The sequence below is a fragment of the Genypterus blacodes genome, unplaced genomic scaffold (assembly GCF_046128005.1).
Source record: "Genypterus blacodes isolate CSIRO-AG114 ecotype Tasmania unplaced genomic scaffold, CSIRO-AGI_Gbla_v1 ptg000048l_1, whole genome shotgun sequence".
Taxonomy (NCBI): Eukaryota; Metazoa; Chordata; class Actinopteri; order Ophidiiformes; family Ophidiidae; genus Genypterus; species Genypterus blacodes.
This window is the reverse complement of record NW_027466861.1, coordinates 2,601,800-2,617,638: the sequence shown is the minus strand read 5'-3', so window position 1 is coordinate 2,617,638 and position 15,839 is coordinate 2,601,800. Positions and strand designations below refer to the sequence as shown.

At 43.2% G+C, this 15,839-nt stretch overlaps 1 protein-coding gene across 1 annotated transcript in view; it reads right to left on the bottom strand.

The window, feature by feature from the left end:
- The window catches only part of slc25a13 (solute carrier family 25 member 13), a 42,753-nt gene extending 35,756 nt beyond the window's left edge, over positions 1 to 6,997 (bottom strand). Inside the window, exons 1-2 of the mRNA XM_076149952.1 lie at positions 6,867 to 6,997; positions 413 to 528 (exon numbers count right to left, since the gene is read on the bottom strand). Coding sequence (XP_076006067.1) covers positions 413 to 528; positions 6,867 to 6,976 — 226 coding nt within the window. The 5' untranslated portion in view covers positions 6,977 to 6,997. The remainder of the gene's footprint in view (positions 1 to 412; positions 529 to 6,866) is intronic.
- Between the last annotated feature and the right edge of the window lie 8,842 nt (positions 6,998 to 15,839).

Below are 15,839 nucleotides of genomic sequence, written 5' to 3'. Positions count from 1 at the left end.
ACCAAGGTTAGACACACTCCGTAAAGAAAAAGCTTGCTTGATGGCAGAGTTACTAATCACCAAATACATTGTGACTTAAGTTGACTTTCCTAAATTGGGTCGCAACCACATAGTGGACATGCAAAGCCATTACTTCAGAGCAGTGATCCAATCTTTGGACTTATCAGTCAAATATAACGGATATCACCACTATTTGGTTAGAAATGTAATGTGCCTGTATAAAGTCTGTGAAAGGAAGAATAAGTAACCATAATAGTTCATAATTACCACATTAGTTCACAATGAGTTTGCATTAGTCAAGGATCAGTAGGTTGCCAGTTCTCACTATCTCAGTAGTATCTCAGTTTTGCAAAGTTGACCACACTATCACACACTGATGTAAAACTGTCATTCAGAGGTCAGAGTTACTTACCAAAAGTGGCCATTCCATTGCCTGTTTTATCAAACAGCAGGAAGGCAACCATGAAAAGGGAGTCTGGGGCACACAGCACCGACTCGAACGCCACAAACTCCTGAAAGGAAATCAACCTGAAGGCGGAGAGAAGAAGAGAGAAACGAGACAGGTACAGAGGTAAGAGATTCTTAAATACTGTCACTGTAGTACACACTGTTGATTCATTAATGCGGCAGTCGTGTTGTTTCATGTTCCATTTATAGAACATTAGAGGTGCACTTTGCTATTTTTGGAGGCTCCTACTGTGTGTTCTTGTTCACTGTAGCCATTCAGTCAACATTTCTCTTTCTTTCACATTTATTTTAGTCCCAAACACGCTTTTTTCATGGTCCTCCGTCCTCTAACACAGTGTCCACTGCAGTGAGTCCCGTTAGACAGCTCGTTATTCACTGGCGCACACAAGACTGTCATGGTGCCGGTTTGCGGGTCGGACCGCTGTACGAGGCGCCATGACAGTCTTGTATGTGCCTGTGAATAGAGACACACAAACACCCCGAGCTGTCTGGCAGGACTCACTGTAGTGGACACTGCACTAGAGGACAGAGCTCCACATGAAACGCGTGTCTTCGACGAAAAACTAAAGTGACTGAATGGATGCAGTTAACAATAACACACGCTGGGGGCTCTAAAAATTACAGAGAGCTGCTTTAATTTTTAAACTCATTTCATCAAACAATATTTAAAAAGACTAAAAGGTTGCACCATTAAAAACAGATGCTGAATTAAAAACACATAATTTTAACGGCACATTAAACTACAAACTGCAATGCAATTATTGCCACACAGTGGCAAAGCAGCACACTTAGACAACCCTTCAATCTGCACTAAGCGTAACTCTAGAGGTCTTTTAACCAGTGGTCTGTTATTCCATATGTAATGTCATAAACTCATCGAGTGTGACAGCAAGAAAATAAAACACTTTAAAAAGCTCAGTGTGTGTTCTCGGTTTGAGCTGGCAGCTGGTATGAACTTTACACCGGCAAAAAAGTGATTAAATGTGAAGTTTTATATTTCAGTGTGCCACTTTAAACAAGTAGACAGGCATGGGGTGAGACAGGTGCCAGTTAGTGAAATTCTTTAATATGAACTAAGACAATATGAAGGTAGAGCATGAAATGAAACGAAAATGAAGCAAAAGTGGCAAGAATAAAATGATGTTGGACTAAAAGCTCTTTTTTTTTTTTTTAAATGACACACAACAGATATGAGTTATCTGCTACTATCACATCACTTCTGAACTTTCTATGTGCAGCAGTGTTTTCAAGAATACCACTGTATCGCCCACCTCTCCATAGTATCCATAAGCAACCGGAAAAAATAAATTAAAATATCAGTAATATTGTGTGTGTGAACGCACTAAGAGCCCCCAGGGGAGAGTCCTGCTGTGGGGAACTGGACCATGCAGTCTAGCCTTTAGTTAGACCCTGGTACATAGTTGCCACAAGTCCATTATGAATTTCACAAATGGATCCGATAATTACAGGAGGGGTCAGTGCTAATGAGCGGTCCCAGAGCATCCATCTATTAAACCTATTTCAATTTCCAAGGGGGTGTACGAGGGGAGGGGGAAGCAATGATTACATTTTCCTGGTGGCAGTAATTAATTATGTTCCTGATGAAATTTAGAGGTATTTGTTTAGACTCGTAATAGATAGTGCGGGTTTGAATGCGGGGGCATGTACAGTACACATGTGAGGCGTGGAAGCAGAAAAATAATGTATACCTGAAACGGAAAACGGTACCTGAGGAGGATAACAACTACGTATGTGTAATAGACCTTTGAGAGAACAAAAAGGGAACTACAGAAAATATGGAGAATGAAAGTAAGCATGTAGTTCTCCTTTGTGTCAAGTGAAATCAAGTGCTGTTTCAAAAGAAAAGACTAATTGTTGTATTAACTAATCAGGTAGATTTTAAAGAACAGAGCTCTGCTGATGGCAAGTGGGTTGAAGGGGGCACAATGGAGCACTGCTGAGACCGTGGATCTGCTGCTAAAAACAAAGCCAACACCGTCGCTGCTCACGCTGCTGGAATATTATCAAACTCCAGTATAATGATCATTCCTTTGTGACAGACGTATAGTACACTGTAAAATTATACCTCGGAGAAGTTAATAAAGGCGTTTAAGCAGGTACAGACAGCAGCACAAAGAGTCGGAGAGCATTCCCAGACAGAGAGAAACAGGAGATTTTTTTCTCTTCTTTTCACGTGCATTGATTTACATGTACGCTGCTTTGCCCCGTCTGTGTTTTCCTAGACTTGGATAATCAGCATATTAGTGTAACTGAGAGGGCTGTTGATCATGAAGGGATTGGACCACGGTTTAGACCCGGGAGCCCAGACAAGATCCAGGGGGCATCTCCATAACACAAGCAAGCATGCGTCCACAGAAACATTCCGCGCACTCACAAGCATTTACACACACACACACACACACACACACACACACACACACACACACACACACATACGGCTCTCTAGCCAGGGATGAAGCTTATGATGGTTGATTAGCAGCGCCATGACGACTACAAAATGATTACCATGAGAGGGGAAGCCATCGCTTTGCTATGCAGACCCAACCCCAACGAGACACTCAATAATCAAATCAACCAACAGCATCCCAACCATCAACTGCTGTGGCAGGGGTCCAGGCCTGCCCTCTCCACGTATGCAGCCCAGGATGAACCTAGCAGAGGGGGCTAATGTGATACTAGGGCGCATCTTTGGTGTACACGCTGAAGGATTTGTTAAAATCTAGAAAAGGGCCTCTGCAATTATATCCAGGGTTCAAAATGTCCCACAATAAAGTACTTTTTTTATTCTATTTTGTGACTATTTTTATCTTTACTTAGCTTCAGTAACACAAATCACTTCATTAAGGATGATACTAAGACTCTCAAAGGATCAAGCACTTTCTTGACTAAGCACAAAATCACTCTGAAGACTAATTTCAATATATTTGGAAACTAAACACAGTAAATTAATATTTCATTCTTTTTAAACATAACCTAACCATAGCTTACAGTTTATGTCACGGTCGCTACTTTAGACACAAACATAGCAAGCTAATGTTAACATTTGGATTTGGATTTTGCCGAATCATGCCACAGCTGCTCAATGTTTGTTAATGGCCAGCTAATGAGCATAGCCAATGTTGACCTCACTTTGTTAACTTCCGCTGTTCTGCTGCCTATTCGGTTGAATGGGAGGACAGCAATAAAGCTTATTAGTGTTAGTTTCAGTTTCCGAAGTTTAAGCTCTGTTCAGCCACCTTAACATGCTCTGGCTAGCTAGTTAACCTCAACACCACAGGAGATTCTTCTGTGTTAGCATCTTTCTTCGAGTAAATGTTTTGGTTTTGTGACATAGCACTCCTGTTGGTCCTTTCAATACTTAATAAAAATTAATTTGTCATGATTTCGGTTTTTGTCCCAGATGTGTCCAATACGTTTTAACTTGTGTGTACCAGATGCTATTTTTATGTCCCTGGAGACATCATTCCAGCCCTGCACCTGACATATATCAAACTAGAGAAGTAACAAAATACAGACTCGATTCTAGCGTGTGATTCTGTACATGACAGCTGAATGACACTTTTGTTCGGATGCCAATACAATGCAATTTTGGCTGCCTTTGATACGCCAGTCCAGCGTGCAATTGCAGCCTGCATTCCTTATATTTTTGTTTGTTTGTATCTTCTGGTCGTCAGCCAGCTTTTAACGCTGTCTTTTCTCAGCAGGTAGCTAAATACACTCCTCTGTACTGAAACCAGGCTCGGAAACATTGTTTTACAAGTAACATAAATGCATGGTGTTGGTTAGGCCCGGGTGATAGCGAGACAGCTCTCCTTCTTTGATAGTAGAGGGAGACCGGGGCCTTGAGGGGCTTCAATAATCCCCTGTCCCTGGCATCTTGGCATCCTTACTGACAGCCTTCCACCCACCTAGAGCGTCTACACACACACACACCCACCCACCCACACACACCCACACACCAGTAAACACACATTCACACACAGGTGAGTGCTAGCTGCCAGTATCTGTGTGTGTGGACACCCGCGATTCCAGGCCAGAATGCCCACAGCAGCTGGCAGACTGCTATTTTCCCAGCACGCTCTCTTAACAAAGTATTTTTTTTTCTCAAACCTCCAAGAGTCTATGAGGGAAGTGGGGGATTTTCACACTTGAACAGATGCTTCTATCAAAATATCAGAGGGAAGAGGGGAAAAAGAAAAAGAAGGGGCCCAGCTGAGAGTAAGGAAACTCCGGGTGCAGCATGTGGAATTCAGAGAGGAGAAGCAACGATGAGAGGGTGAATACAAACAAAGTTAAACGTGAAAAAGAGAAGATAAATGAGTCGAGTGAAAGAGGAAATTGTCTAAACAATCTCAGTTGGATGTGTGTGGGGTTGTCATCTCCACCCTCTGCAGGCCTGTCTCTCTTTCCACCCGTCTCTCTGTCTCACTGGGAGCAGGGAGAATAAGAGGGAGAAAAGTGATTTCCACATAACAGATTGTTACGACTGTCACTATATCCAATGATTTACACAGTCGCAGAGGGGGAGGCAGACAAATGCATTACACTGTTTACATCCCCACACAGACACACACACACACACACGCTGACGCACTCCCAATCCACGCAAACACACACTTTGTATCCAAGTCGTGTTTTTTTTCTCCCACACACACACACACCCACCAAAACGAAGGCAAGCAAACATACTGCCTGCCATCCGACCCCCTGCTAAATCTATTACCCCAGTCTCATCTTGCTGAAATGGAGTCCTACCTGGCAAAAACAGCAGCAGGTGCATTAGCTTCGAAACACGGGATGCTCATATACCAACCAAAATTTATTGTTTACAACATATTTGCATGAGAGCCGGTGAGCTGGATGAAAATACAGCTGCTAAAGTGGTTTGTTTTGTCTTCTTCCCATTCTTTGCACGGTGAGAGCTTGAAAAACAATGCATTCGTGTTTTCAGCGAGGCAGTGATGTCGAGGCGGATGTTGCCATATCTCTACTTTAGATATCCATTTTTTTTGTGTGCGTGTGTGTGTGTGCGCTTCAAATACACAAGCTCTGCAGGACAATCATCTAGTCTCATTGTCCAGTCCTGTCATTTATATATCAATGTTCACAGGGCAGAACAAAGTATGAGCATCAAAAGGCCTTTACACTGTCAACTGTATACAAACGGGCTGCATTCAAAGCGAGGTCTAAACAATATTTGGGAGAACTGAGACAGAAAATGCGACTTTTTTTCCTGTTTTGCCCCCATATCATTTTCATTCCCCTCCACAAAACCAAAATGAGGTTTAGATACAAAGCCTGGGCCATGGGTTCCTAATAGATTTACCCCGATGCCACGGCCACCATTTATCCTGCTCCAAAGCCACACAATGCAACGGAGTGCTCCTGAATAGCATGGACAATTACAGTGCGTGTATGTGCGTGTAAGTGTGTGTGTGTGTCTCGCACTCTCTTTTCCCAGCTCTAAAACCACTACTACCCCATCTCTCTGTCCTCCATGCACACACATACACACCCCTTAAAGCAGATGTAATAACGTGAAACTACACAGCCACGTGCACTTTGCTCTTTGTAGAAACCCAGGTGGTTGCCATGGCAATGTGTTTTTTTTCCCCTCTCTTTTTTTTGACTTAGCCTAACATTTTATTACCCATCATTATGTATCATTAAATACATACATATTAATGTAAAAACAGGGGTGTTTAGGATGGGGGAGGGGTAAGTGTGGAATTAAGGGTGAATCTACAAAGAAGGAAACACCTGAAAAGGGCCTTTGGCGGTTTGATGTCTCTTTGCTATATCATTCAAATATGAACATCCTCCAGGCATTTTTACACCAAAGGATTCAGTCATCAGTTTGTTTATAAAATGCAAAATAACACTAGAAAGGTAGTGAGACGAGATCAAAGGGATACATAATACGTGCACTAATAGCTGTGATAAGAGTCTATCATAAGCTTGCTACTAACCAGTTGGTGAGAGAATAAGTAGGGATGAATTTGGGGCTTAAAGAAGGACTCAGCAAAGCAATTTCAAAAACAGAACAGAATGTTCTCACAGAAAGGCTTGAAAAAAGCCAGAATATGACGGTTCATGTAAGACACAGTGCTTCCTCTTCTCTTTTTACCTCTGCAAATGATGATGTTTTCAGGCATGATTGTCAGGAAATTGGAGACAGAATTCAATGAAACTTGGTGAGCTGATGGGACGTGATCCAGAGAGGAACTCATTTTGGCCTCTAACTTTTGAACCATAAATTATACAATCAAAATTCTTGAAACTTGATTATTGAAAATGTGTATCTGGGCCTCGTATGTGTAGAACACCAGATTTTCTATTTTTGTGGAATCCTGCCTACAGGGATGAAGAACACCTACCCATCTTTCTTCTGGTCCACCACCCCAGCCAGCAGCTTTGTGGCCTCGTCTGACAGCCGCACGTCTGTGTTCGCGTGGAGGAAACGGCTCACAAAATCCTGCGGCGACATGAAGCTCTCATCATTCTTCTTGACGCTGGCGTACTGTAAAAAAGAAAATAGACAAACAGATACAAAGACATGAGGAATCGTGTGAGCAATGTGTGAAAAGCTACTACGATGAGGAATAAATAAATAAAAATAGAGCAATAAAATCCCACCTTTTCAAAAATGGCTTTCAACTCAACGGGGTCAGCCCTCTTTGGCAGAACTACCTGAAACCAGAATTTAACACTTTTATAAGACAGATTTTCACACACATGCCACATCAACCCAACATTATTTTGGGATTTCTGAAGTCCTCTTGTTGATTCATAGTTTGATTTCTTTCCTTTATTTTGTTTCTATAATGCAGTCATTGCACTGGGTCTGTGTAAAGTGCTCTCTCCTGACTTTGCTTTCGATTCTCCCCCTAAAGTTCTGAGGATTTGTGGGCCTTCTGAGCCTTTGGGCCTCCGTGTGTGGGATGAAGACCAGCCAAACAAACCTGACCTGACTTTATGACCCAGTTGGAGGGTGTTTGTAGTCTCATGCTAACCGAGGTTACCAGTGACCCCGGGCTGCTTTTGGAGGCAAACACGTCATTGTCCTTTGGAGGAACATGGCGGATACAAGAGAGAAGAAGTGGAGTAGAAACAGCAGCCAGGTGACTTTCACCTGTGTGACGCTGGTTAACTGTTCATTAACTAGCTAGCGGGCTACTGTAAACACTCAATGTCACCGTCGGGTGGTTGGACTTCCTCTTAGCAAGCTAACAGGTAGCAGCGAGCCCCTTCCGGCCAGGGACACGCAGCGCCACCGGTGGTTGTGACACAGTACCGGAAACATAACGACAAGGGACCGACGAGCGTTCATTTAGTGGAAACATTGTATATGAGTGTGTATATTTGAGGGAGACACGTCCTCTTACCTTCGCTGCCATGCTAAGCTCGCTGTTAAATAGTCACCTTCACTTCCGACTGCCTGACGACGTTCCCATGGAGATCACGAGCCGGTGAGGAAAGAGGATCAGCGGCGCACGTGGTCCAGGGCACGAGAGGTCAACTGGTCAGCGTGTGCGTGCGCGCGCGCGCTCGTGTGCGTTACTTTAGATGTTAGTTGTTTACATGTTAGTTATATGAAAAATATGAATTTTTAGTTTGTTACTCGCTTCAAAGGAAACTCAAATAATGTTTGTTTCAGATTCAGTATTTTATGGTAATTAGGTACATTAGCGGCATAACATCGCTCATATTGATGAACATGGACGATCAAGCATAATATGTTACTTTCAATTTTGCAGATGAACGTGAATAATTATCATTATAGAATAAATGCTTATAATGAAAATTTTGAGAGAAAATGAACATTTATACATTTTACTTGTAACGAAGTCATTATTTAATGAGATATATCTGCTTTTATTCAAGATTGGCTTTATGGTAGTTTACTTCTGACTGCCTGTCCATCACTCTGTCCCTCTCTGTCTTATACTCCTTCACTATATTTTAAGTTTAAAATGAGAGATCAGAGTTCTGTACATGTCACAATAAAAGCCTTAGTTCCTTCCTCCAGCCTCTTCTTTCCTTGCAGTAAATAGTTCCTCTACTTTATTTCCAGCTTTTCCAACCCATCTGTGCTTTGTGCCAGGAGGGAAAAAGGTGCAGAGAGAATTTCATGACTACAAAAGCAAAGGTTAACATTACTCACAGCATAAAAACAATTTAAAAGGGAGCAAAAGGGCTCTAATGGCCCGACAGTCTTCAAAGAAAATGTATTTTGCGCTCAAAATAATTCATAGCTTTTTGCTGCTGGCTTTTCAGCTTCCCGGAGACCCAGCATGAACCACTGTATTTTTCCCAGCAGGCTTTCTGCTCCTCGCAAAATGGCCTTCGCCGGGGCATACTTCCATCCCCTCCAAATATTGACAGCACAGAGTCCATCGCTTATTGGAAAAATGGCTGTAAGTAATGTTTTATCAGCCGATGCAATCTCCACACCTGTATTTTCTCCTGTCATATGACAATATTTGACAAGATTAATGATTTGATCCTGTGACATTTTATTTCCCATCACTGTCAATCTGCCAGCAAACAACTCGCTTACTTGTGGCATTTAGTGTAGGAAGCATGTAGCAGCATTTGCCTTGCTCGTGTATTATTCATGAACTGCTAAATTTACTTGAGGCATGTAAACGACCAGTGTATAGCGGCATTGACATGAATCGCTGGTTTGTTTGCTTGACAAATTCATAAAAATATTCTTGTTTTCACTTGTTTAAAGGCATTTTTTAGGACAGCATTGTACATTTAAAGTCTGTTTTTACTAGACAGACCAACCATGGTTCTACTGCCAAAGAGCAAGTGAGGAGTAATGACAAACCTTGCAACCTTTGAACTTCCATGGCTTTAGGGGTCTCCTGCCCAATTCCCCAAGGGTCCAAGCCCCTTGACAGCTTGAGCGATGAGTGACGGTCGGTCGTCTCGTTCTGCATGCTGCTATTTTTAACCCGCGCTAAACACAGAGCGTCCAAAATAGGCCCAAACTCCAAACAAATGATTAATAGGGCACTTAGGGTCTCCCCACTGACCAGCACGTCCCTATTAACAGCCAATAACGGAGGCCCTCAGAGGTCAAAAGGTTTAAAGACTTTCTAATAAAAGTAACAGAGACATGGGGATGTGTTTTGGAGGAGAAAAAGTTGTGTCTCAGTTTGAAATGCTGACAAGTTAATAATCCCTTCTCAAATTGCCCTACCGCAGTAAAATGGCCAGTTTGTTCTTACTTTTATTGCTATCATCTGTCAGTCACTCATATCCTTCTTTTCTCTGCCTCTTCTTAAGTGGAGTGAAAAAGCTAAACAGCTTCACTGTAATGTTCTCACCGAGGCTTTATTCATTTTTTTCCCCCCAGCTCTGTCTATTCTTTTTTTGGTTGAATATGAACTCGTATTGTAGTTTTAGGCAGGGAATGCTTAATGGATTCCCAAAGATGTATTCATGACATGGTAATGAGATTCAAATTTGTGAGACATTTCTGACCTGAAAAAAAGAAGTCAGTATGTGACACTGGCTTTGTCCTGTTTTCCACACTTTGACAATACTTTTTGTTATTCTTAATATTCCCAAAGTACTTTTAATGTTGAAGGGATGGCACTAAACAAGGTTCCTAATTGTTTCTCAAAATCAAAACTACAGTGTATACAATAGAGCTCAGGCAAAATATCCACAAAGACTAATACAAAAAAGGGAAAAGTAATATACAAACTTATAGTTTACATTTGTAGTATTATAAATCAGTGTGTAGCTTCAATGCAGTTAGCTACATTACCTCGGGAGCTTTTACTGTAGCTAACTACTCTATTGACAGAAGCACTAGGCTGCAGCTCAGATCTTTATCAGTGTCAAAGGCCAGTGAATGACGGCTGTTATTAACTCTGAGAAATGCTTGAATAATACATTGTAAGAAATGCCACATGTGATCATTTTTCTGATCAACCTTTGGCCAAATCACAGGTTATAGCTGTGTGGTCCCTCTTTGGGTGATCCTGACCTTTATCACCATGTTGCTCCTCCTCACAAAAATCTCTTTCAGTTTTCAGTATTTATCTGAAAGTCTCCTCCAGTGATGCTGTGAGTGGAGAGCGAGTGCGGCCAGTGGCTGTGAACCTGGAAACCCTCGATTATAACCACTCCTCTGCCTCTCTGATTAACTATAGTTCATGTAAAGATCAAGTCTGGTGGGACTTCCCGCTTAGTTCCGCGTTTGACAAACCCAAACACAAAATTGGAATTTGACAGAACCTAGGAGTGTCACCAAAGCACACAGCAGATAGCGTGGGACGACTCGGAATAATCTGCTTTGCATGGAAGACCAGAGTGAGAGCAGAAACAAGGGGGGTGATCTTAAAGAAGTCACTCTCCATCTAATGCGGCGTACTTGCACGACAGAAGCAGCATCTCTCGGCTCAAATCTGTCTCATCCTTCATGTTTTTGTATTTCTTTCCATAAAGATACAAGTAATTTTATGTTCCAATACAGAAAACCTATGACATGCCATATTCATCATATAGGAAGCCTGTTACCCAAATGATAGGGTTCTCTCCCACTCTGCAACCCCTCCGCTGTCTGTCCAGCCACTAAACAATGCCTCTTGTTATCTACTTTCATCTCTCCAATCAGTCGGTTGTCAAACACTATCCTTAATCGTCATACATAACACGCACTGCATTAAAGTGGCATTCTTGTAAACACCATATCGTAATAGTGTGTGACAAGTCCTCTTTGTTTACACCATAATAACTGGGTGTTTGAATAACTTCTCAATGACTTTAAGTAAGCAGCCAGACTCACTCTGCTTCCATTCAGCTGTGCAGCCTGATAACGTAGACTGACGTTTGCTATGAAGCGGACTGTGGATTATACCAAACAGTAGGCTGACGAGGCCGCCGAGTCGTTTCACCTTCGGTCTTGAGACATGGCAGTGCATTTCCTTCACACATTACCGACGCGTTTTACATCCGCTTGCCTCATTATGCAAATAATCCCGTGTGCAATCATAAACACGTGAACAGACGCGGCGATGTGATCAGCCATGTTCATGCAGATATAACCTCCCCCTTTTTCTATTTGCCATGAAACTCTGCCTAAACCTCCAAGCAGCTTGTCTTCGCCGTAGCTTCTGGATGAATCTGTTTTCTATCTTTCAGTTCAGATGAAGCACTACACTAACCATGCTTAAGGGCATCTGGGATAGGCTTGGGGGCCTGGGACGAGATGGGGCCTGGGGCGGCAGGGGAAGGGGTGGATGGGAGGTTTGAGATGGTCCAGACAGGCTGGTGGGCAGACGTTGAGCGCCTCTCTTCCACAACAACAAGGACCCACACTGAAGCACGCTCAGACCCTGCAACCCGAGAGGGCACAGGGGTCCTCCAGCCTGCCTGGGTTGGGATAAATGAACCCAGATGCTGCCCGTCGATGCAAAGGGGAGCGGGCTGATGGAATGAGGGAGTGGGGAGGGCAGGGAGTAGGTGGAAGAAACAGAGAAAGAGGAGGCATACCTTTTTTTTCTTTCTTCTTCTCCTCTCGACTAAGGCAGTTGTCTGTCAGATTCCTGTGCTTTCTCATAACCGCTGATCACAGAGGCCTCCGTGCAAAGGAGCACTGTGGGAAATGATCAGAGGGGCGTTTGTCTTTGAAGGAGAACGAGAGCAACAGCAAATCTTTTAGTCCTTTCCTGTTCCTCTTCCTGCTAAGCTGCCACCTGGACTGACAGAGAGCAAAAGAATGTGCAGGCTTATTAACTGACAACTGGCTGATAAACTAACAAGGAATTTTACAGACCAATGATTTCAAGCATTTAGTTGATTAGCTGTTTGTCCATAGAGTGCATCCTATATGAAAATCTATGCTGTCACTGATGTTTGCATCTATTGAATAATGCTTCATGTTACCATCACCTTTCATAAACACAGAGGTGCAGCTTTTACTTCACATGTGGTTAAACAGTAAGCAGAAGTCACTTCATCTCCATTTTCAATTCATTTTCATTTGATTTTATAAACTAAACCTGCTCAATCCACCTGCAACCGTGCAGCCGTATCCTCAGCCAGAGGTGGGTGGCATCATTAAAAGAAAGAGAAAAAAAAGCTGCGTGTAAACACTGGAATGCACGTGCATGCGTTCTGTCCTCCTGCGCTTCAAAGCGGCTTTTCCGCTGCAGACTACAGCGATGTGTTTCTCACCGGGGACCTCTGGAGTAACCTGTGTCACTAGCGATCTGCCAGGCCCTCCTGATGCCATCCAGATGCCCCATCCTGAAACACACACCAGCCTCTTTGTTTGCTCCACTTGAGGTTTAGGGATTTTTTCTTCCCCAACTGAGTTGAACGTACACTAACACGTACATAGAAACACACACATACACACACACTGAGAGCAATATGCATGTTGAGCTACACGTTCGCCGCTTCATGCACACACACGCTCATAAACCAGCCCTCTGTCTGAGCTGGACGGCAGTGAGGAATAAACGACAAATTTCCTATTCCGTTTCAGCGAGTCTTGCCTGCTTTTGCTCACTCCTAACCTGCTCTGCCACTTCGGAAGACCAAGAGTTAAATTAGGGAGGACTAAATTTCCTGAAATGAAATGACTGTCAACTCGACTTTGCTCAGTCATCTCAAAAGAGTGAGAGGAAAATGCCTCCAACCCCTCCGTTCTGTTTTTGTGTTGAGGAAGAGCCAATAATGTTTGAAATATCAAAGGAGATCGTGGCAAAAAACCATCAACTCCCAACTGAGTTATTTGAGTTGTTTCACTTCGTCTTTGATCACTGAGATTTGTAGTGAGCCGGCATTATGTAGCTCCTGTATATGTACGTCATCACGACCATTAGGAAGTGGTGACATCTAACTGACGAAGCTGACAGGACGGTAAGCACCTGTGTTTGGTGCATGAGTGTGTGTGTGTGTTCTTGCATTCCTTAATGTCATTTACATCTGTTCTTGAGAGTGTCCATGCGCTTGCATTAATGTGCTTGGATGTTTCTCCACATCTGCGTGTGTGTATTCTTGCATGTACGAGTGCGTGCATTCTTCTTCTTCTTCTCCTCCTTCTTCTTCCTCTTCGTCCACATCTGTGTGCGTCTGTGCTGGAGGATGAGAGAGTGCATGCCTGCGTGGTGCGCTGGCCGGCTGTCCTGCCTTCAGGCGAGATAAATGGCTGAGTGTTGTTGTTGTCCAGAGAGCAGACACTCAGACAGCCGCTCACACATGATTAATTGTTTCCTTGTTGGGACTGGGACCAGTTGACTGTGGCTGGGCCAAGGCCTCCCACCCAGCCTTTCCAGATCTGCCAGTGTGTGTGAGAGAGAGAGAGAAAGAGAGAGAGAGAGTGATGAAAGACAGAAAGCGAGCGAGAGAATGTTTTGTCCCATTTAATGAGTTTATCTGTCATTGTGCTCACTTTTAAACACGTGTCTGTTGTTTTGAAGCTGGCCACACAGTGGAGTGATGTTCTCAGCTGTGTGTGATGAAAGCGATCCGTGTTATTTGACAGGGCGGATTTATTCAACCATTTTGTGTTGGTCTGTGTTAGATTTTCATTGTTTCTCTTTAACAGGCTTCTTACTGCAACTGTTTGCCTCCTTGCCTGCCGTGTAGTTAACTTAAACATTACATGACTCAATTGGATTATAAGGAGATGAAGCTGTTGCCTCGAGTCACGACTGCGGCGTGATTCCTCTGAGGTCAACGCTGCTCGAGTTGACAGCATATCTACAATGAAGCTCCGGTTTCACAGGAGTGCATGAGTGAGCCTGATGATTGATTAATTACAATTATCAGAGGCCTGATAATTCACCAGAGATGATAATAACATCAAGTGTGCTTAATTGCTGTGGCGGAAAAGCTTCTCTGGTGTGTACCCCAACCCCCCTCATCCCTGTTAATTTCTCTTCCTTCACTGTCCAATGCTTTTAAGTGCAGCAGGACAGGTGGATGGGCTGATATGTTGTGTTCAAATACTGCAGCTTTGGGAGGGGACACGGGTAAAATGAGGAGTGAAAATAGAAAACAAACTCACTAATTGCCAGGTATCATGGGCGTACGGGCGGCTGCAGGAAGGAGTCCCAGCAGGGGGGCAGGCGTGGGTGGAGGGGACATCGTTGCAGGAGACGTCACAGTTAAAAACACGTTGCCATCCTCGCCGGGCTTTGGCTCAGCTGCACGCTGGAGTGTGAGGATGAGTCAGACACACAACACTGATTCGCTGTACATTACGCTGATGACGTGGGGAGGTACGCTGTGGGCAAAGAAACATTATTGTACATTTTGAGGCAGATCCACATCATAATCAATAATCATTATAGAAAGGTATTATTATTTTAACATACTTTTTTTGGCCGTAGACAACCATCCAGGCTGCTTGTTCTTGTGTTAGCACTAGGTCAATCCTAGATGGTAGCAAACACGACAACAACATGATATCTTCTCCCCACCCCTATTCTGACAAGATGACAAGCAGTCATGATATCTAAAGCCAATACAGAGGAAGACGAATAATTACCACTAATAAACATATACTGGTTTCGGTGGTACATCATCAAAGCCAGCAATGTGTCCCATTTCAAAGTTGACAATCATAAATCCACCTGAAACTACTACTACAGGCATGCTCCGTGTTTTTCCTCCAGACCAGTGAGATGAGGCGTGTCATAAAGCGTTGGGCTTAAACAGGTCAGTCATAATCCGTCCTGACATCAAACCATAGACCTGTGTTTTCATAGTGACTCAAGCACCAGGGATAGCTTTAAACTGAAACATACCCATCTGTTTCTTTCCGTGTGCCAACATGTCAGACCGGGTTAAAATCCAGACGGGCTTAAGTGACACTGAGGCGGCGGCGTGGTCCCATACTGTCTAAGCTATCCAGTATCGTGTTCACAAGCTCGCATGAGTTTATCCTCATTTTTAGCTGAGCTGTGATGGCTCATAAAGGAGAGAAAAGGAGTGAAATGTAATCCAGATATGGTATCTGTTAGTTATATAGCTGTAACTATGTTGGGAAAATATTTCCATTTTATGACCAGTTTGAGTATGAAATTTTAGGTCAAAGTACGACACTTAATGCTCACTTCATTACCTCTGCCAAGGACGATTTGCTTTTGGTTTGGTCTGTTTGTGTGTTTGAGTCTTGGACCTTGGGTCATTTAGCGAGATTTTTAAATATTTTTAAATGCCCCTTCAAAATTAATACACCAACCTTAATGAAGGTGTGTGAGTGTCTCATGATTGTTCGGGAAAGCTTCTTCAGACAGCAGCTGGGTTCATTATTGAGGCATAGCCAGGTGCCTACTAGGACTATAAATACTGTATGCATATCAATCATCTCTTCT